Here is a 25774-nt window from a genome sequence, read left to right as displayed (position 1 = left end):
CTACAAAGCAAGGTCACCCTGGGCCAAGTGAGCTCCCGTCTGACACAGCCATAGGCAGAGTCCTACAACACAGGACTTCTGAAGGTGTGTGTTAAGCCCAGACAGACAGCTCAGTCACCAGGAACATTTGCCGGTCTTGTGGCAGATCTTAGACATGTTCTCGGTACCCATATCAGGGGGCTCCCAGCTGCATCTGACATCAGCTCCAGGGAAGCTGACGTCCTCTCTGCCTCCATGGGCACCTGTACACACGTGAAAAAACATGCACAGAAATAAATAAAATAAATCCTGAGAGAGAGAGAGGTACATGGAAAAAGGCATCTGTGGGGAAACTAAGAGGGAGGGAAAGAGAGAGAGAGAGAGAGAGAGAGAGAGAGAGAGAGAGAGAGAGAGAGAGAGAGAGAGAGACTTTGTCTGGGTCTTTTATCCCAGCATTCAGGAGGCAAAGGTAGGAAGATCTCTGTGAGTTTGAGGTCAACCTGGTCTCAGGCTGTTGGCCTTAAACTTGCCAGAGTTACATGGTGGTACCCTATCTCAAAATAATAATAAAATAATAATAATAATAATATTTTCATGGAGTCACCCTACAACAGGGGACAATACCCCAACTAGACATTATAGCCTAACAAATAAAAGCCCCACTACCGGGAAGACGCTACCTTTTTGTGTGCTGTTATTGGCCAATGGAATCCCACAGACCTGGAAGAATTACCTGCGACTCCCAATACCCTCAGCTGCCCTCCAGAACCTGATGGTAAGACCCTGCTGCTAGAGACACCACAGGCCTGAGTCACAGCACAGACATCAAAGTGGTACTCGCCTGGAGTAATCAACAGTCTCACTCAATCGTGAGCCCTGTGAGCTACTGTGAGGCTGGCCTGACGAGATGTGCCCAGTGGTGCAATAATGGCATGAACGGTTTCAGAGTAATCACCACTTTCTGACAGGACTTAAGGCCTACTCCATGAGATGGAAGCCATACCCTGTCATGGTTAACAAGCCAAGAACCTGGGGCTAGAGAGGACACAGGGAGAACCCCAAACTATGCTGTTCAATGGACCTAATGACTCACCTCACCGCTATTCCCATTGGTCAGTGCATCTCTCGACTCTTCTCAGAGAGGCCTCCATTTGTGCTAGGTGGCAATTAACACAGAGACCCTCGACTAGTCACCATGTAGAGACTAAGAGGCTGCTCGCCCCTAAAGGAGACAGCCCCCTTCCCCGGGGTCTCAGGAATCTCCGAGGGGGCGGGGAGAGAAGGCGATAGTCAGAGGTACCAGGTGTGGCCGGTGTGGCACTTGAGGCAAAGGCGGTGGATCTCTGAATTTGAGGCCAGCCTGGTCTGCACTGTGAGACAGCCAGGGCTACACAGAGAGACCTTAACAAACGAATAAACAAGATTCCGAGGTGGTGGGGACTTAAAGGAAATGGCATTTTCGGGACACACGAGAGCCCGCAGTGACGGACAGGACCGTGCATTAGACCTGTCCAAGCCCAACCCTCCTGACCAAAGCACAGCGTGGAGGAGGGAGGTGGGCACGGAGTCCCAGCCCAGCTCATCGAGACTCCCTGCTGGGTAGACAACACTCCAGGGCAGGTCCCACTCTCGAGAGCTGTTGGAGAATACCAACTTGGAAGGAAAAAATAAGAAAACTCAAAGTTGGGTGGGTATGGAGAGAGGAGAGAAATGGTGTGGGGGGGTATAATCAATACAGTGTATAAAATTACCAAAGAAATAAAAATATTTCTTAAAAATAAAAAAAAAATGAACAGGCATTAATGGGGAACTAACAGAGGGAAAGGGCTGGCAACACACAAGCCCCAGGCAGTGCTGGTCCCCACCTCAACTTGGAAAAGGAGTCTTCTTCCTGAGAGCAGCTGTTCCTTTGTGGCCACTCCTTCCCATGATGCTCCGCCTTCCTAAGCAGAGCACGTTACAGGGTTGACTAGAAACTAGAAGCTGGGGGCGTTTTTATATTCCTGTTTTTAAAAGCAAAATCTATCAGCAAATACAAAACTTGCTCACACCACTTCCCATGTGACTTCCCCATTAACAGGAAGCCCAAGATATCTTTTGCAAGTGTACGGGAGCCGTCAAGGGAGGCAGATGGGACTGTGCCTGGCTGCTCTCTGGGCCGGAAGCTTCAGTGTCTCAGAACCAGTTCCTTCTCATGAAGGTCTTGTCTTTCAAGGCAGTGGGAAGACGGGGCTTGATCTCAGAGACAGAGGGTTAAGGATCAGAACAATGAGAAAGTCCTGGGCACAAGGCTTCTTGGCATCCAGTCATGGGGCTAGGAGTGTCCCTGGAGGGTATGCCAGAGACCTGCCACTCCACAGACAGCTGCCTAAAATCCTCCAGTCTCAGACCTTCCAGCCTGCAGAGGTCTCTTTGGAAGCCATCACTATTAGTCACTGAAGCTCCAGCATTCTGGAAGAGCCTGGGCCATTTCTGACACTGAAACCAGAGCCACCCTGAGGCCACCCAAGGCTCTGCAACAACCTGTGTGCTGTTCTAGCCAAAGGTTCTGGGGCCTAGAGAGAGAACCAAGCTTCCTGCAGAGCACCAGTATTAAGTAAAGGCCTATGAGCAGATTTCCTGTTACGACTTACGCAAGCCAGCCAGGGCTCCTGCTTTTCTGAGGACCACATCAGCCCCCTTCCTGGAAGACTATGAGCAGAGGAAATGCAGTGTCTTGAAGCACAGCCCAACACAGAGGACAGTCAGTGTTATGCTTTGAGACTACTGTGGTTTTAAGTGTGTGTTTTCCCTACATGTGTATCTGTACACCGTGTGTGTGTGTGTGTGTGTGTGTGTGTGTGTGTGTGTGTGTGTGTGGTGTCCTCAGAGGTCAAAAGAGGCTTCAGGTCCCAGAGCCAGAGTTCAAAATGGCTGCAAGTGATGATGTGGTGTCGGGAACTGAACCCAGGTCCTCTGCAGGAGCAGCAGTGCTCTTAACCACGCAGCTGTCTCCAGCCCCATCCTGAGACTTTCTAAGGCAACCACACAAATTTATCTAAATATTAAAACATTGAGCCGTTATCCAGGAAGCATTCTGAAGGGAAATCACTATAAAGCATGTCGCTGAGCTAGCCTTATGTTATAGAAATGTAAAGTCCAGAAGCTGGGGGCGCATGCCTACAGTCCCAGCATTCTGGAGACAGAGGCAGCCGGAGAGACAAGCTTGAGGACAGTCTGGGCAACAGATCAAGCTGGAGGCCTAGCAGAGATTCACAGAAAGACTTTGTTCCAAAAAGCTACTGCTTCATTCCGTCTGGGGAATGACCTGGCAGGTAGCACACCTCGCCACTGGATGCCGTGGTGGGAAGCTGCCGCCCACCGCTCCTGCAGCCAGACGGGGACAGAAACATGAGGTCAGCGGGGGCACTAAGTGAGGCATGTGCAGCACAGCAGCAGAAAGAGGGGAGACCCAGCCTCAAAAGGAAAGAGCCAACCTGCAAAAGTTGTCCTCTGACCGCCATACAAATGCCATGGCATGACGTCTGCACCCTCCCACCTCTCTCTCTCTCTCTCTCTCTCTCCTCTCTCTCTCTCTCTCTCTCTCACACACACACACACATACACACAAATAAATTTAAAAGACTCACCTTGACATGACTTTAAAAAAAAAACAAATTTTATGATCAAAACAATTACAATTTATTTGCAAGTATTTGTAATCTCAGGAGGCAGAGGCAGAAGGCTCTTTGTGAGTTATGGGCCAGCCTGGTCTACAACACGAGTTCCAGGACAGCCAGGGCAGTCACACAGAGAAACCTCGTCTCAGAAAGAAAAGGAAAAACAAAAGCATAGCATTTCTTATCACAATACTGGGAGCTCTCACTGGGGTCAAGGTGAAGTTCTGACACGTGGGACGGCAGACAGGCTTCTGAGACAGACCTCACACAGGACAGTCCTGCTAACTCTGGAGCACTGTCACATGGCCCACAACAGGACAGTCTCAGGGGACCAATGGGGCAGAATAGAAGACTCCGCACAGTCCCTGACCCACAGTCCCCTGAGCTGCCTCTCTGCTGACAACTTTCCTCACAAAGCCAGCCAGGCCTTGGCCTGAGGAAGAGCCCGCGTTTGTGTCTGCTCCGCTCCTGTGCCCCTCCTCTCACACAGCTGTGAGAACACCTGACACAAACAACTTTGGTGAGAAAAGATTTATTCTGGCTCAGGCTTTCAGAGGGTTCACACCATGTGGGGGAGGACAGGGCACTGCAGGGAAGTGTACACCATGTGACCAGAAAGCAGAGTGAGACCAGAGTGACTGTCAGACACAACACCCCTCCAAGGATCCGTCCTCAGTGACCTACTTCCGGCCTCATCTTCCAAAGATTCCAGAACCTCCCAAAATAGTGCCAGCAGCTGGGGACCACGGAGCTGCTCACTGCTCTAAGGTCACCCTCAGATCAAGGCCCTGAGAGATGTCTTCTCACCAGCCTTGGTCCTCTGTGAAAGTGGCAGTTTCTAAGCTTTGTGCCTAACGTCACTGAAAGGTCCACCCCAGAGGAAAGAGGCCAGCCAGAGAGGCCATCTGCCAGCCCTGGTAAGAGATAAGCTTAGACTTCCTGTCTGGCTCATGGGAAGCCACTCTTCAAAGACAGCAGCATCCTCGGTCCAGTGCACTGGTGGAAGAGGAGAGCAGCACCTGAAAACCGTCCTTGACCACACGCACAAAAATAGAGAACCACACACACACACAACTATAAAAAGGAGGAATAGCTATGGCCTTCAACCTGAAGGCCTGGGGAAATGAGTCTCAAGTCCCTGACCCCTTTTGCTGAGACTGTGATTGTAGTCACCATAACCAGGTGAGGACCTGACAAGGCCCTGCCCATCTGCATGAAGCCAGCAGCTTCTCCAGAGGTGGCTGCCGACATGATCCTAAGGCAAGTGGCATAGTCCCTGGACTTCAGCAGTAGGGACAGTTTCCAAAGGTCCCTGGCTCTAATGCTACCTGCCCCACCTGACTAAAGCTTGCTTTATTTTCTCTTCCCTGAAACAAGAAGCTTGGTTCTTGGACCCCTGAGGACAACCCTGTCCTCATTGGACTAGTCACTGAGCCACCAACTGAAGGGCAGAGCCCACCTGTTCAGCAGTGGCAATGTCCCTGTCCCAGGGTGACAATTCCGGGACAAATGATCAAAGCACTGATGATGAGGGTTCCGCACAGGTTTGGCAGGGCCTGTCAGTAACAGCACACAGGGTGACAACATGTGCTTCTTGCTGCTGGCAAACTTCTGGAGACACCGAGGCAGAGGAGGAAATAAAACAGTCTCACAGTTCCAGAGGCCTCACCTCAGGCCCCTCGGCCCCGCTGCCTTTGGGCTGCTGGAGAGGTACCATCTGTGGCAGCAGGAGGAGGCTGCTTACTTGTGGCAGCCAAGAAGCAGAGAGAGAGAAAGGGGCTGAACTCCTCCCAGCCCCTTTGAGAGAATGCCCTTTGAGAACTATCTCCAACTAGGCTCCAACAGGTTCCCCCGCCTCCCCACAGTGCCAGCAGCTGGGACTAAGTCTTCAGCATCTGAGCCTTTGGGAGACATTCAATAGGAGAGTCCACACCAGTCCAGTCACCCACACACGTCTCTAACCATGGTGATGGCTGCTGAGGGGTCACCTCACTGTAAAATGATGCCATCACTCGGTGATCACCAGTCTTCCCACGAAGACGCCGCATCTGCCTGTGTCTGACGTTACTGTGTCAGGGCTTGGATCCGCGGCTCCCAGGACCACCACAGCAGCTGACGATCACCCCAACCTGTAGTGCTCTAAGCGTTTCAGTGAAGCTTTATTCATGTTTTGACACTGCGTATTCTGAATTGGTATAAGTCAGGACACAGACAATAAACACACAGCATACCGACAAGAACAAGCCAGCTGGGGACGCAGCCAGCAAAGGCCTGCACATGGGTCAAGTGTGAGACTTGTGCTCACACATGGCTTCCACAGCCCTTATAAATGGAGCCTGGATGCTGGGGTCAGGTCCAGGTTGGCTCCTAAGTGCTCGTCTTCTTTGGCTTCTGCCTCAGCTTGTTCCACATCTTCTCCAGGGCCACTTTCCCCATGAAGAACGTGATGGCAAAATTACGCTTGTACCAGTCTCTACAGAGAAAGAGAGGTGCTCCAGTCAACTCAGGGACAGCAGCTCCCTCTGACGCCACACACACATCGAGCCAGTTTCCCTGTGTATGGAGGGCTCTAATCTTCTCTGGCCTGTACTAAAGCATTCATAAGATCCTCTCTGAATCCAGCAACATTCAAGACAGACACTGCAGAGAGATCAGTGTAACCATGGAACACAGTCTGGGAGGCTTCCTAGGGACCAGAGGGGTGTCCTGCCTTGGTCTAATTTGTAGAGCCCAGTGCTCCCCAGTAGGAAGTTAACTGGTCACAAGCTCTAAATCCCCTTTTCTTGGTGACAGGCCCCTCATCATACAAACCGTGGTGGAATCTGTAAAGAAAAATGCTGCCTCCGGGTCACTTGATAGCCGCCTGCCCACTGGTGAAATCTGGAGAACCCACTGCACAGGAGAAAGGCTCATCTCGGCCCTGGTGCAAGACCCTGGCAGCCAAAGACACCAGCACCAGACATTCCAGGCCCCTGAGCTACTGAACCACTTCTCACTTCTGCTCATGCTGGGTTTATTGAGCCCTCGGATGTCAGTACAGAAGCCAAGAGAGGAAGCAGAGCCCCCAGGGAGTGACAGCACAAGCCACACGGTGCAAGTCCCCAGACTCCACCTACACGAGGCGGGGCGCCACTGACAGAAGTACCCCGAGTAAGGAAGAGCTTGAGAGAGCAAGAGAGCGCCCCACCAGTCTTAGGCCACACGGATGTAGCTGATCTGACCCAGCTATGCAGGGGAAAAGCTAGCAAAGCCTCCTGTGCCCATCAGCCTCCTGAGAGCCACTGTGCACACAGGGCCTGTAGGGGCAGCTGGGCTCTGTGAGCACAGGCTCCTGTGAGTGACTGACTAGGTCAGGGCCATGCACAACAGACATGGACGCTGATGCTCCTCCAGCTGCCACTGCCACCCATCTCCTCTGGAGGGCTTGCTATCTGTCCACATCCAGTCCCGTCATGGCTACACTTTAAAGCCAATCTAAAGTTGTACCTTAACTTTTACCAGATATAACCAAAAGCTTAGATAATTATCTAAAAATCAGATTTATCAGGCTAAGCATGGTGGCCCCCACCTTTAATCTCAACTCTTGAAAAGAAGCAGAGGCAAGCAGACAGAGTTTGAGTCTAGCATGGTCTACATAGTGAGTGAGACCCTTTCTCAAAATATCAAACCAACCAACCAAACAATAGCAATAACAAAAAAGAGTCAAACACGGTGATATCTGCCTACAACTCTATTACTCCCAAGGTAGAGGCCTGGTTCACAAAGCAAGTTTCAAGCCTAAATATGAGACCTTGTCTCAAATTAAGTAAATAAATAAAACAGGAAAAAAAGTCACAACTCTGACGATGATAACAACCTCATGGATACAACCACCCCATCTTTAGACACTCTGTCCAAATATCTCAGGACTGAACACTGTGGGATGCCCAATATTGTGAACGGAGCCAGCATCTTCAGGCTGTCATTTCAAAAGTCTTCAGTGCCCCTCCCCAGTTACACACTCCTTTTGCCTAACAACTGGTACTTGGATGAAGTCCAACCACACTAGAACCCTATTTCTTATGAAACTCCCTGCAGGCATGGACTATACACCCTCCTGCGGCACCCTGGGTTGCCCCCCACTGCATGGGGCACGGACTGTACATCCTCCTGCGGCACACTGGGTTGCCCCCTGCAGGGGGCGTGGACATACGGGGCGCACGTGTGTCCTCATGATTTGTCATCACTCCATCCTCACAGCTTTCTTTGCGTGATTTCAGCGGTCAGGGATGACAAGTGCCTAGATCTCTGTGTGCTACTAGGAAAAGAGTAAGTCATCACCATCTCCGAATGTCCTTTTGTGTGGTTACCCTTACACACTATGCACACAGCAGGGAAGCTGACACTCTTTACATTTTCCACATGTAGCCTTACATAGCCAAAAGAGACCCGTGAGCTTTTGTGAGTACTAGCATGTCCTTACTGGTCTCTGCATAGCTCTCCTGTGGCCTTTGACCTCTGTTGACCTCCTTGTTTCCAGACAGGCAACATGCTGACTGACCCCACACCTCCAGGGGAAGACTAGGTAAGTCTTCAGAATCTACTCACTGACCCAAGGCCTGGGGCACCATGAGTGCCGTGCATGCAGGGAGGTTGACAAGTTTAACTAAAATGACAAAAATAAGAAAACTATGCAACTACTGCCACTTTTGAAAACATCAAGCTTTAAGCTGAGGTCAGAGAATAACCAGATGGGGCGTACTACACAAACTGTGGGGAAGACGCAGACACTCACCGGTTGTAACGCATGTGCTTCTGGAAATTCTTACTCAGAAACTCCTTATAAAAGTCAGCCATTTCCTCTGCGTCCAACGCTGTTCTTTGGCCTGGAAGTAAATTACAATTTAACATAAGACTCGAAAAGAAGCTGCCTGTGGTGGTGCACATTTCTAAGTCCAGGTGTTAGAAGTTTGGGGGCAGCCTTGGTTATCGGAGATCCTGTCTCAAAATTCCAAACACCAGGGGCCTGTGACATGACTTAGTGGAAAAGGCACTTGCTGCCAAGTCTGAAGACCTGAGCTGGGTTCCTGGGACCCCAAAGGTAGAGGAGAAAATGGACCCCCATTAATTGTCCTCTAGCCTCACATGGATACTACGGTACATGTACCATCCCCCCCACACACACACACAAAAGTAGAAGTTTTTATTTAAAGATTCTATTTTACTTTTTAAGTTATGTACATATGTGTGTGCCCTATAGGTCTGTGCACAGTGGGTAGGTAGAGTTCATGTACAGGCCTGTAGGTGTCTGATGCCCTGGGGTAGGGTCACAGGCAGCTGTAAGCCATGTGACATGGCTGCTGGGAACCAAACTGGGTCCTCTACTAGAAAAGTAAGAGCATAACCACTGAGTCACTGCCCCAGTTACTACTTGCTATGTTTATGTGTCTGGATATTTGCCTGCATTGGACATTCGCGCATCACTTGTATGCCTGGTGTCCACAGAGACCCCCGGAAGTAGAGTTACAGCTGGTTGTAAGCCACCATGTGGGTGCTGGGATTGAGTCCAGGTCCTCCATGAGAGCAGCCGGTGCTCTTAACTGCTGAGTCATTTCTCCAGCCCAGCTTTTACTGCTCTTGTTTTTTTTTTTTTTTAAAGTTAAAAAGGAAAAAAAAAAAAAGTTAAAAAGGGAAGACAGAAAAGAAAAAGCAAGACTGAGATTACGGTTCAGCTGGTAGAGTGCCTTGGGTCTGAGTCCCAGAGTCCCAGAAACCAGGGAGGAAGCAGAGGGTCGTAAAACCAAGGTCATCCTGGGTCAAAAACAAAACAAAAAAACAAAATGAAGGCCGAAGGCCAGATGGTAGTAGCACACATCTTTAATCCCAGCACTCCCCAGGCAGAGGCAGGCAGATCTCTATGAGTTCAAGGCCAAGACTGGTCTACAGAGTGAGTTCCAGGACAGGCTCCAAAGTTACTGAGAAACCCTGTATATTAAGGCCAACCAGTAGTGGTGTACGCCTTTAATCCCAGCACTCAGCAGGAGACAGATGCAGGCGACGGTGTGTGAGCTGGTGTGTGTGCTGTGCATCCCTGCTGATGTGCAGGGCAAGAGTCAAGCCCCTGCAGGCTCGGCTGTGCTGTCCACTGCTAACCACACAGTACTTTATTCACATGTCCCCTCACCTAAAGAACACCCCCCCACACACCCCACACAAACATGCACACATGTACACTGACAGGTGCCCACTCTACTCCCTAATTCCCTGCTAGCTTTCTCCGAGGGTCCACACAATAGAAGTGCAGTGTGAATCTATCAACCCACCTGCACGCTGACCCTGCTCTGTTGGCTTGTCAGCTCCCAAGGGCAGCACTGAGGTTCTCTGCTCCACCCACCCCACCCAAGCAGCCAGCTGCATGCCTCTGGGAAGATGATGCTACTCAAGTGAAGGGGGTACCTGCCACCTGCCAAATCAGGGACGCCAAAGGTTCCAGGGAAGGTGACGCATAAGCTGGTCTCAAAGGACTCAGACAGGTGGGAGAAGTAGGACCAGACTGGAGGACAGCAGGATGGAGAGAGCCCAGTGTAGAGATGCTTTCGGGGTGACAGATCTTAGCTGATCCTTAGGAAGGATCCCTCGCCTCCAGCAGCATCTCTGGGCCTTTCATAGGGAGAGGGACTGTCAAAACAGAAAAGCTGTTCCCCTGGCAACAGCAGCACAAGCTGTTCCACTGGAGAGGCAGGTTCTCCCATTGTCCACGTAGATGTGAACTGTGTCCTCCCTTCACCTATTTCCTCATCTCGGGCAAACCATCACCCCAGCACAGCCTCACAGAGGCTTCTCTGAGGCTTGGCAGTAGTTGGAGAGCGGAGAGGGGACTCTAGGTGGGCTTGTCATTGCTGCACTCAGTGGAGGGTAGAGACAGGCAGAGCTGTCCACTCCTGATGCTTCCCCAGGGGCTGAGACAGGGTCACCTTATCCCAACACCTCGGTCAATGATCAGACAGCAGGAACCCCATCAATGCTTGCCAAGTCATCCTTGTTCTACCCCTGCCATCTCTGCCTCTTGTTATTGAACATAAAACAAACCAGAACAGGAAAAAGGGTAAAGAGAGGGCTGGGGCACAGCAAGGGAAGAGGAGGAAGGGAGCAATATCGGAGGATGGAGAGGGAAAACTCAATTCACTACATCACTACTGAAAACGTGTGGGTGTCTCACAAGTGCCATCTGACAAAGTGGATCTGTCTCCATGGCTCCCTCTTTTCTGGATGCACAAACACTTGCGCAGTCAAAGAAACGGGAGGTGGCGGCGGGGGGGGGGGGGGGGTGGCTCTTTCCAGATTGCTTCCTGTTCTTGATGTTAGTCGGTGAATTTCCCACAGCAGCAGAACTTGCAGACCAGCCAGGTAGCAGGTGGCCAGTTGCTCCACCTAGTCTGCAATCACCCAGCATCCAGACATCCCCACTTTGCAACTAAAGAAAGCCTGAAAGGAAGACTTGCTGGACGCACTGCCCCACAAGGACTTCTTAGAGACAGTTCATGGCTACTGCTTGCTTTCTTCTTTGCATGTCATAATGGGTACAGCAGGTAGATCCTTCTAGAAAAGGCTAGGGACTTCAGACTGTCACCAGCCACCAGACTGCTGCCTTGCTGCTTGAGACACACTGTTGGTTTACAGCGAGCAGCTTCCTCTCTGCACACTGGTCACATGTCTGTAGGTATCTTAGGAAGGCTTCCTCTCTGCACACTAGTCACATGTCTGTAGGTATCTTAGGAAGGCTTCCTCTCTGCACACTGGTCACACGTCTGTAGGTATCTTAGGAAGGCTTCCTCTCTGCACACTGGTCACACGTCCGTAGGTATCTTAGGAAGGCCCGTGTCATCCTGGCTACAAATACCACCCATCTGCCATTTATGGTGAACTGTGTGTGTTTCCTGGACACTGACAACGTTGTTTGGCCCCTCTGGGCTGCTTCCATCCCGTTCCCATGGCAGTAGCTAGGCTCATTCAATACAACCCCATCTCTGTCTGCTGAGCCAAGGCCCAGCAGGGCTGGAAGCTGGCCTGGGGATTACCATCACTGGACAGAGGAATAAACAGGGAGGCAGAAGGCCAGAGTACACCAAACTAGAGAAGGGCAAGACTGCAGGAGAGGAATTTTAGGAAGGAGTCCTAGAGTGGCTTTGCCCCCACTGCCTAAGTACAGCCCATGGCCAGGGCCCTGCTCCCCACACCCAGGTCCTCAACACCCACTGAGCCTGCTCAGCCAGCGCCTGCTGCTAGTCCCCCCACAGGTGCCCCAGCCATTCAGACACTTGCAGTCCTGTGCTGCTGATGTCTGGGCCTGGAATGCCTCCTGTGCCCTAAGATGCAGATGGTATAAACTTTAGGATGTGGAGATGAACAGGAGGCCCCCAGGTCACTGCATGGGTGCTTTCAAAGGGGACTCTGGAATTTAGGTCCCATCCATATACAAAACAGGGTTGGGGCGGGGGGCTGGAGAGATGGCTCAGCAGTTAAGAACACTTGCTGCTCTTCCAGAGATCTTGAGTTCAATTCCAAGCAACCACATGGTGGCTCACAACCATCTGCAATGAGATCTGGTGCCCTCTTCTGGCCTGCAGGGATCCATGCAGGCAGAACGCTGTTTACATAATAAATAAATATTTAAAAACTGTTTTTTTTCTTAACATATACAATTTATTTTTATGTCCTTGGTGTTTGCCTGCAAGTCTGTCTGTGTGAGGGTGTCAGAACCCCTAGAACTGGAGTCACAGACAGTTGTGAGCTGTCATGTAGGTGCTGGGAATCAAACCCAGGTTCAATCTCTGGAAGAGGAGCCAGTGCTCTTAACCACTGAACCATGATTCTGTTGTTCTTCAGCCTCTGGTGCTGGAGAATTGTCTGTGTTCTGTCAATCATGTTCTAAATAAATGCTGATTGGCCGATAGCCAGGCAGGAAATATAGGCGGGAAAACCAGACAGGAAGTAGAGGTGGGGAATAAGAACAGGAGTATTCTATGAAGGAGGAAGCCCATTCCTCTCAATTCTGCCCAGATCACCGAAGAAGCAGGATGTGACCTGAAAAAGGTACTGAGCCATGTGGCTAACATAGATAAGAATAATTGGTTAATATAAGTTACAAGACTTAATAAGAAGCCTGAGCTAATGGGCCAATCAGTTTATCGTTAATATAGAATCTCTGTGTGATCTTCTTTGGGGCTAAATGGCTGCGGGAACTGGGCAGAACAGAAACCCTGACAAGCAGGCCCTTAAGTTACAAGCCCCATGATTTTTTTTGTTGTTGTTATTGTTTGTTTTTCAAAACAAGGTTTCACTGTGCAGCCCTGGCTGTCCTAAACTCACTTTGCAGACTAGGCTGGCCTTAAACTCACAGAGATCTGCCTGCCTCTGTCTCCTGACTGCTGAGGTTAGAGGCGTGCGCCACCATCGTCTGACTCAGCTTGACTTTCTACCACTAGAAATGCCAGATTTAACTCAGAAGTCTATCAGTAATTGATACCTAATAATTAAAAAAAATTTGGAATGTGTATTCTAAGAGGAGTAAATCTAAATTTTTCTTTTACATCAAAAGCAATTTGTTTTTCCAATATAACTTACTAGACAAATGTCCTTTGACTTCGGCTCCAGGGAGCCTCTAAAGAGCCCCATATGGCAAGCATTTCTCAGCACATGTGTGTTCTGGACAACTGAGCCATTTTACCTACTGTGCAACCCTCCCCCATGTCAACTGGTCACTGTGTAGCCGATAGAACAAGATGTTTCTGAGCATGTACACATTATGGAGCAGCTGTATCTACTAGCTGATGGGAAACTCCCCAGAGCTGTCATTGTGGTGAAGAACTCGCCATCCATGCTCAGCAGTTTCCAGTAACACCTTATTAACCATGCTGCTCCCACCCAACTGGGATTATCCATCTTCCACATGCCGCTCTGAATACTGCCAGAGCGGTGACTCTGCACTGTCCATCTCCAGACAGTCTGTCCTTTTTCATTGCCAAATTAATTATAAATGTTACTTAAGGCCAGTCTTTCAGTACATAGCAGAGTCACTAATAAGACTGTCATGTTCAGAGAAGTCAAAACAACTCTTATCAGAAAAATGGCCTGTCTCTAATGCAAGACCACAGCATGAGCTGAGCTGATCTGGTGGAGCACGGATACCCCTTTACCACATATGTGTGAGAATGTGTGCGTTTCTCTCTCTCTCACACACACACATGCACGCCCACACACGCACGCGTGTGCGCGAGCACACACGCACACATGCAGCCAGCAGAGGCTGAGTCTGACAGCCATGGGCAGACTCTCGCTCCTATCTCACTCTATGGTCACAGGCTGGGTACTCACCCAGTTAAGCCTCAGACTCATCACACAGCATTTGGTCTTTGAGGCTGATACTTAAAAGGGACTCAGCAGAGTGCCTGGCACTCAGTCAGGACCAAACTGACCCCACCGTTCATTCCCACACTCACTGTTAGGGTGCAGCACCCCTTCCTGTTGCTGATCTGGTAAGACACTGGTTGTCTGCACAGAGGATAGAGGGGGACTAGCATCCAGACTGCTACCCCTTGGTCTCTCTCTGATGAAACAGAGTGATGGTACTTCTAACGCAATGACAGACCCAGCTTTGGAGGTTAACGGTTCAGGACTGCCCATGAGAATATTTTGACAGCAGGCATCTGCTTAACAAACAGCTGGAATTTTAGTAAGGCCTGACCTCAACACTAAGAGAAAATGGCCACGGCTATTTTGAGCAAAAGAAATGGCCATCCGGGTAGTGGGGAAGCTGGGACTGAAAGGCTACCATGAATTCAAGGCCAGTCCCAGATACATATTTTTTGGAACTTTAAGTCTCAAAAGAATCAAAAACCAACCAAACAAAAAGGAAACAAGCAAACCCAGCAGCCTGTGGTCTGTTTCCCCGCCCCAGGAATGTGAGGCAGGGAGCTGCTCTGTGGCCAGAGTCCAGAAGCCTATGGTGAGGACTGGACGTGACGGCCACACCTTTAATCTAGCACGTAGAGATCTCTGAGTACAAGGCTAGCCAGGGCTACATAGAGAGACACAGTCTCAACAACAACAAAAGCCCAAAGTACCAGGTACGCATTTTGGGTAGAACAGTCTAGCTATGGTGCAAAGAATTCATTTAAAGCAGGGTTTGACAAAGGACATTCAGAGGTCAATTCTATTTTTTGTAAATTAACCCAAACTTTCTGTGTAAGCTTCACAGCAGGCTGAACAGTGCCGACAGATACCCAGGCAACCAGCCTCTGACTTAAAGATGGGGCCAGGTATGGTAGTGCACACCTTTAATCCAGCTCAGGAGGCAGGCACTGGAAGACCTCTGTAAGGTTAAGGCCACCCAGGTCTACAGAGCAAGTTCCAGGACAGCCTTCATAGTAAGACCCTGCCTCAAAAAAATAAAACAAACAGAGAAGCTACAGTGGATAGAGAAGTAGCAGGGGCCGAACAATGGTTACAAGACAGGAAAGCAGACGTGATGGGAAACACACAGCTCAGTTGCCTGATTTAGAGAGGAAGGCCAACAGACAGCTCTCTGCTTTCTGGCTTGAGAACTGACGCAGGAATCCAGGAGACCTGGGAAGGTGGTAGGGTTGGGAGATTACCGAGGCCTCATGACCTTAGCTTGAAGCCACTCATCAGAAGGACAAAAGGCTGCGCAGTCTAAAGCCCGAGTGCTTACCTACAATGCTCAGGGCGCTGGATTCTATTCCCAGGGAAAGCAAAGGAAAAAGGAATACCTAAACTCTGAGAGGTTGTGACTTCATCTAAAGGAGGAAGAGAGAAGAGGGAGCTTGCAGCTTGTAGGAACCATGATGGTACACACACACACACAGGAAAAGAGGTCTCCACAGGTGAGTGAGACAGCAAGGGAAGGACAGAGGCTGTGTGCCCCTCCACTTCCTTCCCTCAACAGCCTGTCTTTTGACATTAACACAAAACAATCATACTAACCTGACTTGGTTCGCAGGCCTGAGCCTTTAGCTTGAAGTCTTGAATAAATGAATTCTTCTTTTTCCTGAAAGACAACAATCAGAACCCTCTTGGCAGGTGTTTAGTACAGGTCTATACTCCCCAAACTTGGGGAGTGGAGACAGGAGGATTGGGTGGTTAAGGCCATCCTCAGCTACAAGTATGAGCCCACCAAGCCTACATGAGACCATCTTGAAAAATCAAAATTAAAAAAAAAATTAAAACAAACAACTCTCTTCTTAGCAAGAGTGGTGGTGCACGCCTGTAATCCAGCCACTCAGGAGACCTAGGCACCCTGGGCAACTTTAACATGACTGCATCTCAAGGTAAAAATTAACACGGGATGGAATTGTAGCTCACTAGTAAAGCATCTGCCCAGGACAACGCCCTAGGTTTAATCCCCAGTACCAAAAACAAAAGGAGAAAGAATGGTCTTCTCTAGCTTCTTCCTCTCTCTGCTAAGAGCACAGTGCAGAGAAATTTGGAGGTTTCCTGAGAAGCATCACACCTCAAAGCCTGCTTTTTAAAAAGATTATCTTAAACACTAGGCAGTGGTGGTGTACGCCCTTAATCCCAGCACTCAGGAGGCAGAGGCAGGCGGATCTCTGTGAGTTCCAGGCTACCCTGGTCAGCTAGTTCCAGGACAGGCTCCAAAGCTACAGAAGAGAAACCCTGTCTTGAAAAACAAACAAACAAACAAACAAACAAAAGATTATTTTATGTGTGCCTCTGCACAGCATGTGCAGTGACTGAGGAGGCCAGAAGAGGGCACTGCATCCCCTGAAACACCCCTCCAGAGGCCACCAGAGCTTGTTTTAAACCATCTCAGTCTGGTTAAAGTTTCATGCTAGGGCGGGGCTGTGGTAGCGAATGCTTTTAATCCCAGAACTCAGGAAGCAGAGGCAGGTGGATCTCAGTGAGTTCGAGGCAGCCTGATTTACAGAACAAGTTCCAGGACAGGCTCCAAAGCTACAGAGAGAAACCCTGTTTGAAAAACAACATCAAAACAAAAGTGTTGAGCTTGGTAAAGGAAACTTTTCACATAACATAGGATGGATTCAAACTTGCCAAGTGGTAGAGACTGGCCTTGTATTCCCGATCCAGAATGCTGGGATAACAGCTTGAAAAAGGACTCAAAAACAAGATAGTCAATGGATTTGGGAAGTTGTATCCACAGAATACAACAGAGACTTCGTTTATATTTTCTTTTCCAATAGGATATTTACACTCACTTCTCATGCAGCTTATGAGTAAGTCAGTAAGAATCTGGGTGGTGGCGGTGCACGCCTTTAATCAGCACTTAGGAAGCAGAAGGGGGGGGGGGGATCTCCGTGAGTTCAAGGACAGCCTGGTCTACAGAGTGTGTTCCAAGACAGCCAGGCCTACAAGATGAAACCCTGTCTTGAAAACAAAAGAACAAAAAAACTTGAACTCTCATAACCTATGACAATTATTTCTCATAAACAGGAACACCACTGAGGACGGGAACTAGTCCTGGCCCCCTGCTCCTTCTCTTCCTAGAAAGCCTCAAATTCTGTGACCTATAACTGACCAAAGCATCTTCCACACAGCTACACTGTGGCTTAGAACAATCTTTGATCTCCTAAAGACTTTTATGTTACTTATTTTGAGACAGGGTCTCACTATGTGTCTCAGGCTAGTCTGGAGCTCACTAAGACGACCAGGCTGCTAGAGATCCCTCTGCCTTTGACTCCCAAGTGCTGAGATTAAAGGAATGCAGCACAGCACCTGGCTGCTAAAGACCCTATTCTATAGATTCACATAAACCCCAACAGAATAGCAACAATGTAAACCCTGAAGATTTGGCGCCCCCAAGTGGCTGAATGTACTGTGCTTCACTGACCTGAATCCCACCCTTACCTTATTAAAGGTCAAATTCTGGTTCGCCCAGAACTGCTGATTCCATTCTTGTGTTTCTTGTCTCAATTCTCTAAGCCTTTGTTCCAAAGGGGACTCGTTTTCAGGAATATGGAAATGAACCGGACGAAGGTTTGAGTGTTTATCTGGAGGTCCTATCCAATCATGGCAAGACTGTCTAGGAGGGCAGAATCTTGAGACCTTTAATGAAAGACACAGGATTAACATGCAAATGAACCTGTCCCTAGTGTTATAAATTTAACAACCTGCATTTATTCAATGCCCCCATCAGTTTATTCTGCGAAAGACTACAATGTATCCAATACCTTTCCAAACAAAGAGCTATAGTACTAATTTTGTTTGTTTTTTCCCCCTTTGGTTTCTTCAGACAGAATCTAACTATGTGGCCTAGGCTAGATTCACAATCCTTTTGCCTCAGCATCCCAAATGCTGGTATTACAGGCAAACACTACCACACCTGGCTTAATTTAACATTATACTGTTCACCAAATGATGCTAAAGCAGTTCTACATCCTGAGAGAAGGCCAGGCCTAGTCGGCAGGCCTTTTACTCCAGCTAGGAAGCTGAAGCACAATCACAGCTGGAAGTCAGCTTGGACAACTTAGTACACCCTGCCTCAAAGTGCCAAGTGCAAAGAAAAGGGCCGAGAATGTGGCTGCTGGTAAGAGTGTCTTCCTAGCACTCCCAGGGCTCTTGGTTCCATTCCCTGTGTGTGTGTGTGTGTGTGTGTGTGTGTGTGTGTGTACACTTTGGACTTCTGAAGATGCTACTAAGGCTGGGTGGTGGTGGCCCACACCTTTAATCCCAGCACTCAGGAGGCAGAAGCACAAAGATCTCTGAGTTTGAGGCCAGCCTGATCTACAGAGTTCCACAAAGAAACCCTGTCTCAAAAAAAAAAAAAAAAAGGAAAGAAAGAAAAAATGTTTTAAGGCTGGGTGCAGGGCATACACCCTTAAACGCTCAGGAGGCAGAGGCAGAGATATGTGAGTTTGAACAACAGAGTGAATTCCAGATTATTCAGGGCTGCAGAGTGAGACCTTGTCAGAAAACGAAAAGGCAGCTGGAGAGATGGCTCGGTGACTATGAGTACTTCTGCTCTTTCAGGTGACCCAGAAAGCTCATGCTGTGGTTCCCAATCAGCTGTAACTCCAGCTCCAAGGGAACCAGACACCTCTTCAGGCCTCAGCAGACAAGCACAGATGTCACATAAACTTATTCACTAAAAGGTTTTCTGCCACTGTCCCCTCTGCCCCAAATGAGTTTCTCCGCTGGTGTAGTGAGCCAGATCAAGAACTGAAGAAGCACAACAGGTATATTGAGTAAGGCAACTCATGGGTGGGTGCTCTCGTCCCAGAGATCGAGGCCAGAGGAGTATTGTCCCCAAAGTATAGGGAGATTTTACAGGCCGTAGGCAAGGGGTGATTACGTGTCCCCCACAAGCTGGGTTTCTGCCCAAGTATGGTCCAAAGCTGAGCATTTGGAGGGTGGCTTGAGCAGCTGGCAACTTCAGGGGAGGAAGCTGCAGTAGCCACCAAGAATACAGAACTGGGCTTTTTCTTGCCTTCCCTTTGTTCAGACTCTTGAGTGGGTGGGGTTTAGAGAGAGAGAGAGAGAGAGAGAGAGAGAGAGAGAGAGAGAGAGAGGAGAAATGGGACTTTTTCAGACTGTGCAGGGGGATTCAGAGGCTACAACTGGACATTCACATACAATAAACATAAATAAAAAATCCTTTGAAATATTTTTTAAAAAAACAGTGTTTTAATTATACGCTTCCTGTTAATTCTAATTTATGTTTGTCATAATATCAATCATCTTTTATTTATTTTATGGGCATCGTTGTTTTACCTGCATGTATATCTGTGTGATGGTGTTCGATCCCTTGGAACTGGAGTTACAGAGAGTTGTGAGTCACTACATGGGTGCTAGGAATTGAACCCGGGTCCTCTGGAAGAGCAGCAGTGATCTTAACCACTGAGCCTTCTCTCCAGCCCAATAGCAGTCATCTTAAAACAGACTCTTCCTGCAAGTCAGGAAAGATGAAAAAACAGCTCATTTTGCAGTGCTTCATATACGCTGGGCAAGCACTCTGCCACAAGGAGCCGCATCTCAGCATCTCCAGTCCTCTAAAGCTTCTCCTATTGCTACTTTTTGTTGTTTTTGTTTTGTTTTGTTTTTCTCTGTATAACACCCCTAGCTGAACTGAAACTAGCCCTTGTAGACAAGGCTGGCTGCCTCTGTCTCCCAAGTACTAGGATTAAAGGCTGGCTCAGCTACGTATTTTTTTTTTTTTTTTTTTTTTTTGGTTTTTTGAGACAGGGTTTCTCTGTGGCTTTAGAGCCTGTCCTGGAACTAGCTCGAGTTCCAGGCTGGTCTCGAACTCACAGAGATCCGCCTGCCTCTGCCTCCCGAGTGCTGGGATTAAAGGCGTGCGCCACCATCGCCCGGCCTTCAGCTACGTATTTTTAACAGAAAAAAAAAAAGTGATCTGGGCACTGGGCATAGTGCCCATGTCTGTGACCCCAGCCCTTGGGAGGCTGAGGTAGAAGCCTACTTATCCCTCTAGGTAAACACATTACCACAGGAACTGGTTTGTCCACACTGCCCCACCCTTGACATTCTGCACCTCTGCCCATGTTGCTCCAGATGGCAGCCAAAGCAATCTCTCCTAAATGCTTTCTTTGGAAACTGTGAAGTAAGGCTAGAGATGGCCCAGTGGTTGACAGCACTTGGTGCTCCTACACAGAACCCAAGTTCGATTCCTACTGTCCCAGCTCCAGACGGATCCAATACCTCTTGCCACTGTGGGTACCTGCACTGTTGTATATATGCCCACACACAACACCTAATCCAAAATAGAAACATTTTCATTTTGAAGTTTATTTTTATGTATATGGTGTTTATCAGTATGTATGCCTAGTACCTGGGGAATCCAGAAGAGAATGTCAGATCCTCTGGAAATGAAGTTATAGACAGTTGTGAGCAGCTATGTAGGCCCTGAGAATTGAATCTGGGTCCTCTGTAAGAGCAACCAGTGCTCTTAACCACTGAACCACCTCGCTAACCATAATAAATATTTTTCTTTATTAATTGTTTTTATGGTACTGGTATCAAACTCTGGATCCTAGCCACTCAAGACACGCACTTTCATTGCGCCACAGTCCCAGGCTCCAATGGCTTCCTTTGTACACGTGTGTATACCTGTTAGTGTGTCTGTGTACAGGTGGAGGAGCCATGTCCCCATCCCAGGCCGAACTTATATCGACCACTCACCACATACGGTAGCTTTAGATGAGGTGGCATCAACGCATTCAGATGTTCTAAGTAGCAGTCAGAAGTCTGCCAGGTGTCTTGCTGGATTACTTTCCATACCTAATTACTTGAAATGGGACCGCTCACTGAACCTGAAACTCACCAAATGTGCTAACCTGGCTGCCTAGCCAACAAGCTGGATCTGCCTGTCTCCACGGCCCCACCCACCACCAGGATCATAGACATGCGGGTTTTCACATCTTCCTGCTGGTACGGCACATCTCTCTAGCATTCCAAAGGCTTACTCCCCCTCCCCTTTCCTTTTTTGAGACAGGGTTTCTCTGGAGCTTTGGAGCCTGTCCTGGAACTTGCTCTGTAGACCAGGCTGGCCTCAAACACACAGAAATCTGCCTGCCTCTGTCTCCCGAGTGCTGGGATTAAAGGTGTGCACCACCACTGCCAGGCTCCTCTTTCTTCATGTTTCTGTGTGTGGTATGTGTATATATGGGTGCACATGTGTGCACTGTGCATGCAGAGGCCCAAGGGTGGCACTGGGTGTCTTCCCTTACTGCTCTCACCTTGTAAACTGAAGCGGGGTCCCTCACTGAACTTGAAGCTCGGCTTCAGCTATTCTCGAGAGCCAGCAGTTTCTTACTCCAGGGTTTGTTCTGCTTCCCACATGCTGGGATTACACACAAGCAGTCATACTCATTCAGATTTACATGAAGTGTAGGATCAGAACTCTGATCCTCAGACTTCTGCAGCGAGCACTCCACCACTGAGCCATCTCCTCAAGCCAGACTTAACTTAGACCACTCCACCACACATGGCAGTTTGAGGTGAGTAGAACAAAACAGCATGTTCAGATGTCCTAAGTGAGATCCCAAGGCACTAGCTCTGAGCCTCTCTGGGTCTACCAGAGAGGCTCAAAGGCTGGGATTGCAGGCAAGTAGACGGGTCCAGGGTCTTGAGTTCAAGCATCTCAGGAAGCTGAAGATGTAGGCAGGTCAGTGCTAGCGGGAGCAGTAGAAAGCTAAGCTTGGCCAGGGGAGACAGGAAAGGCAAGGGACTGGTTAAGTGCTAACCCGGCCACTGCTGCTGAAGACTGCTGGACGCTTCAGGAACCTAGTACAGCCCATACCCTAGAGTCCATGCTGCCCTTCTACTATCGGTGCAAAGGTTTCATTTTGCACTTCCTGCTTACAGCTTCAAACCCTTACTAGGAGCATTTTCACAAGCTAGAAACATGTTCTTTTCCTCTCACAGACTCTGTCCACATCAGGAAATGTGGAAAAGCCACCCCATGTGCACCTTTAACCCAGTACTCAGGAGGTTAGAGGCAAGAATTATTCCAGGCCAGCCCGATCTACACAGCTAGTTTCCAAGCCAGCTAAGGAACTACAGTGAGATACTGTCTCAAAACTAAAGGGCCCCAGCCAGCACTCTTCTCCTGTCGTGCACAGCACAGTAAGCCTACAGAGCGGCCAGCAGGGCAGCGGCTTCTCCAGACAGATCTACTGGAGTCAGATCACCCGCTTCCACAGTTGAACCTGTGTAAGAAAAGTTCCAGGCATCCAGTTTTGCACAACACCTTGAGAGATTTTTATCTTTGACTATGATGGGTTAACTCCTCTGCTTTTGCTACATGAAAATACTTGTGTCTTTGTTCACCATGCAGGAGCTATTAGCAAAGAAAGCAAGAAGCTTGGAGGAGGGAAAAAATCCTTTTGTAAAAGCAGTCTCCCTTTGTAGAGTGAATAATTACTGTAATTTAAGTTCTTACTGTGTAAGAACATAATGCCTAGCTTCCTGAAACGTGGACAGGAGGGCTGTGCGTGGGAGGGGAGACTCCTCCTGGGCCACGTACCCTGCAGGGAGTCAGACAAGAATCCAACATTTGCAAGAGGCAGCCAGCCTAAGAGTTCTGCCCTCTGTTTCTTACTCCTCCTCCCACAGCCCAAAGCCACAGTGGGAGATGGGACAACAGAGAGTGTCCACATTTGCCAGAGGCTTCCTGCTTTACAAGGCTCCTCTGAGAGCTCAAAGCCTTCAGTGGATCTAGGATCCCCAGTCCCCTACTACATGAAGAAAGGTGCTACATGAAACCAGCAAACGCCTTAATCCCAACACTCAGGAGGCAGAAGCAGGTGGATCTCTGTGAGTTCGAGGTCAGCCTCGAACACGTATGAAGCCCTGCCTACAGTCACCTGTATGCTAAGTACTCTGTGCCTCTGGTACCTGAGGGACCCACACAGGAAACACCAGCCATTACAAACACATGGCTCCACTGATGTTCCAGCAACACATCACAAGGGCATGGCTTTCAGAACTGCAGATGCAGAGGTGACTTCATCNCCCTCGGACAGAGGACAGAAGAGAAGGACACGCACCACTCCCCCCCCCCCCCCCCCCGTCTGAGTCCATGTGTAGTACCTCAAGCTGTCCTTTGTTACTCCAAAAAAATATCAAAATAGCCTGTCCTTTGAAAACTCAGGCCAAAGGTCTGGAATGTTCTCCTGGTTGCAGAAAAGTTTAAACCACAATAAACAAACTCCATAATAAGAAAAGGCAGGCTGCTTTGTTTTTGGTTTTTGTTTCTTTTTTATTTTTTTTGGTTTTGTTTTGTTTTTCGAGACAGGGTTTCTCTGTGGCTTTGGAGCCTGTTCTGAAACTAGTTCTTGTAGACCAGGCTGGCCTCGAACTCAGAGATCCACCTGCCTCACCATAAAAACTTCACATTTTATGAAGTTAAAAGTGACTTTTTTTCTTGAAAAAGGATGTTATGTAACCTCAGAATTCTATGTAGCTGAGGCTAGCTTTGAACTGTTTCTCCCACTTCAGCTTCCTGAGTGATAGGATTATGGGCATGATCCACTATGCCTGGCTGACTAACAGTTTTGAGGAATGCCACAGCAGTAATGGTATATCATGTCAGGAGGCCATGGTTCCAGCAGTGACAACAGGCCTGTTCGTGTACAATTATTCATTTTTTTCTTGTGTAAATCATGTAATAGTGTAAATGTCCTATACGTCATTAAACGTTTATCCTTGGACTAGAGAGATGGCTAAAGAAAAATATGCAGAATAAGCTAGTACAGAATTTACTTAATTGAAGAAAAGGTTTGCAATGTTCCTTTTTAAAATGTCACTTATTTATTTATTTGTTTTTGATTTTTCAAGACAGGGTCTCCTTGTGTAGATCTTGCTCTGTGGAGCAGGCTGGCCTCAACCTCAGCCATCCGCCTGCCTCTGCCTCCCCAGTGCTGGGATTAAAGTCACACCACTATGCCCAGCCACAATGTTACTTCTTAGACTTGCTATTTACAGTGTCTTTGCAAGGCAACCTCCATCTTACAAGCACTCAATAGTTCAAGAAACAAGAAATGTAGTAAGACATAAACTGCCCTTAGGCAAAACTGTTTTCTTTTGTGCCACCTAATATTTATCATAATGGGACATTTTGATCCTAAAAAAGCACAGCACGGGCAGTGTAGAACCGGCAAGTTCTGGCTCATAGTCAGCTCCCCTAGCTGGTCATCCCCACGGCTGCCTTCCAAAGGTCAAGCAGCACAGGCTTACCCTGAGGACCCAGACCCTGAGGAATATTAACTTTTTGTTTGTTTTGTTTTGTTTGAGACAGGGTCTCACTCTATGGAGACCAGCCTGCCTTGTGAGTTAAAGGGGTTCAGTTCCCACACCCCCAGCAAGACTCTTCAAAGACTTTTTCTTGCTGATCTTTTTTCCAGCATTAGTTCACCAGACAGGCTAGGGAAGGTCAGGCAAGATGGCTCAGAGGGTAAAGCATTTCATGTGAGGGCCTGAGTTAGCCTCCGGAACCTACCATGGAAGGAGCGACAGGTCTCCAGAAAGCTGCTCAACTCCAGAGCAGGCCTATCACCCGCAATCCAAAAACAAACAAAGTAAATGAATGAATGCCAGGGAACCTCTCACCCTGTGAAAGCTCTTGGCTTAGTTACATTTTCCCTCCCGAAGCATGTTCTGACACCTGCTTTATTTTTTCTGCCCAAGGACTAAAGTTCTGCTTTCTAGAGATAGAAGTGAATGGTTGCTTGATTCTTGTGCCAGAGAACTGAGCCAGCCACCGGGAACCTAGGCAACAAATCTAAACTGTAGACTAGACAGAACTTCAAAGCTGCAGTTATGATAAAAGTGTGCTAAAAAACACAGCGTAACAGAAATGAAAATTCACACAGCAGGCACATTTTGAAATTTTTAATTATCTCCTTCCCCCCCCCCCCCCGTTCTCCCTTAATTATTGCTTAAACAAAGCTCTCCAGATTCTGTCATTAGCATGACAGCAAATGAAGCGTTAGTAGCCATGTGCCCTGTTTATTTTTTTTTTCGAGACAGGATTTCTCTGTGGCTTTGGAGCCTGTCCTGGAACTAGCTCTGTAGACCAGGTTGGTCTCGAACTCGCAGAGATCCGCCTGCCTCTGCCTCCCGAGTGCTGGGATTAAAGGCGTGCGCCACCACCGCCCGGCTTCCTGTTTAATGTTTTATCTGAAGCTTTAGTCAACATTTTCATCCGACTGATAGACTCAAGACGTAGGCCTCTTTTAAAACATCCACTCCCAAAGAAGTGCAAATGATTACAAAGAAAAAAAAACGGGGAATGAGAAAATACACACTTCAAGAGTCGAGTAAATACAAACAGTAATTAACTTGGGGAATAAGCAAGGTTCGCACTCTCCATAGCGGGTCCGCAGGCGTCGCGGGGGATGCTCAGGCCTCCCTCCCTGCCAGCGTCCCCGGGCGTCCCGCTTACCCGGCTGGACGCAGCATCCCTGCGCTCCGTCCCGCGTTCACGGGCCAGCCGACCAACGCCGCCGGAGAAAGAACAGCAGAGATGCAGGCGAATCGCTTCGCTTCCGGGCCGCAAGGCCGCCATGGCCCCCCAGCGCACTAGATTGAGCGACGCACGTCAGAATCGCGACAGTGGAAAGGTCGGCTTTACGGCAGCGCGCAAA

At 48.7% G+C, this 25774-nt stretch overlaps 1 protein-coding gene across 1 annotated transcript; it reads right to left on the bottom strand.

The window, feature by feature from the left end:
• Window positions 1-5770: 5770 nt before the first annotated feature.
• On the bottom strand, window positions 5771-25715 carry Coa8 (cytochrome c oxidase assembly factor 8). The gene is made up of 5 exons (XM_050154766.1): window positions 25573-25715; window positions 17520-17717; window positions 15621-15684; window positions 8413-8503; window positions 5771-6111 (listed from the first exon to the last, which is right to left on the bottom strand). The coding sequence occupies exons 1-5, from the start codon at window positions 25693-25695 to the stop codon at window positions 6006-6008; spliced, it is 582 nt and encodes a 193-aa protein (XP_050010723.1). The 5' UTR covers window positions 25696-25715; the 3' UTR covers window positions 5771-6005.
• Between the last annotated feature and the right edge of the window lie 59 nt (window positions 25716-25774).

The sequence above is a fragment of the Alexandromys fortis genome, unplaced genomic scaffold (assembly GCF_014885135.2).
Source record: "Alexandromys fortis isolate MF-2015 unplaced genomic scaffold, M_Fortis_MF-2015_v1.1 scaffold_91, whole genome shotgun sequence".
In the NCBI taxonomy this organism is placed as follows: domain Eukaryota; kingdom Metazoa; phylum Chordata; class Mammalia; order Rodentia; family Cricetidae; genus Alexandromys; species Alexandromys fortis.
Note: the sequence above shows the minus strand (reverse complement) of the source record. Positions and strands in the feature narration are given on the sequence as shown.

Coding starts and splice junctions, on each gene's coding strand:
- Coa8 (XM_050154766.1), bottom strand. CDS start 25,695: ATGGCGGCCTTGCGGCCCGGAAGCGAAGCGATTCGCCTGCATCTCTGC. Junction 15,685..17,519: donor AGAATTTGACCTTTAATAAG/GTAAGGGTGGGA, acceptor GTTGTCTTTCAG/GAAAAAGAAGAATTCATTTA. Junction 8,504..15,620: donor AGGCCTGCGAACCAAGTCAG/GTTAGTATGATT, acceptor ATTTACTTCCAG/GCCAAAGAACAGCGTTGGAC.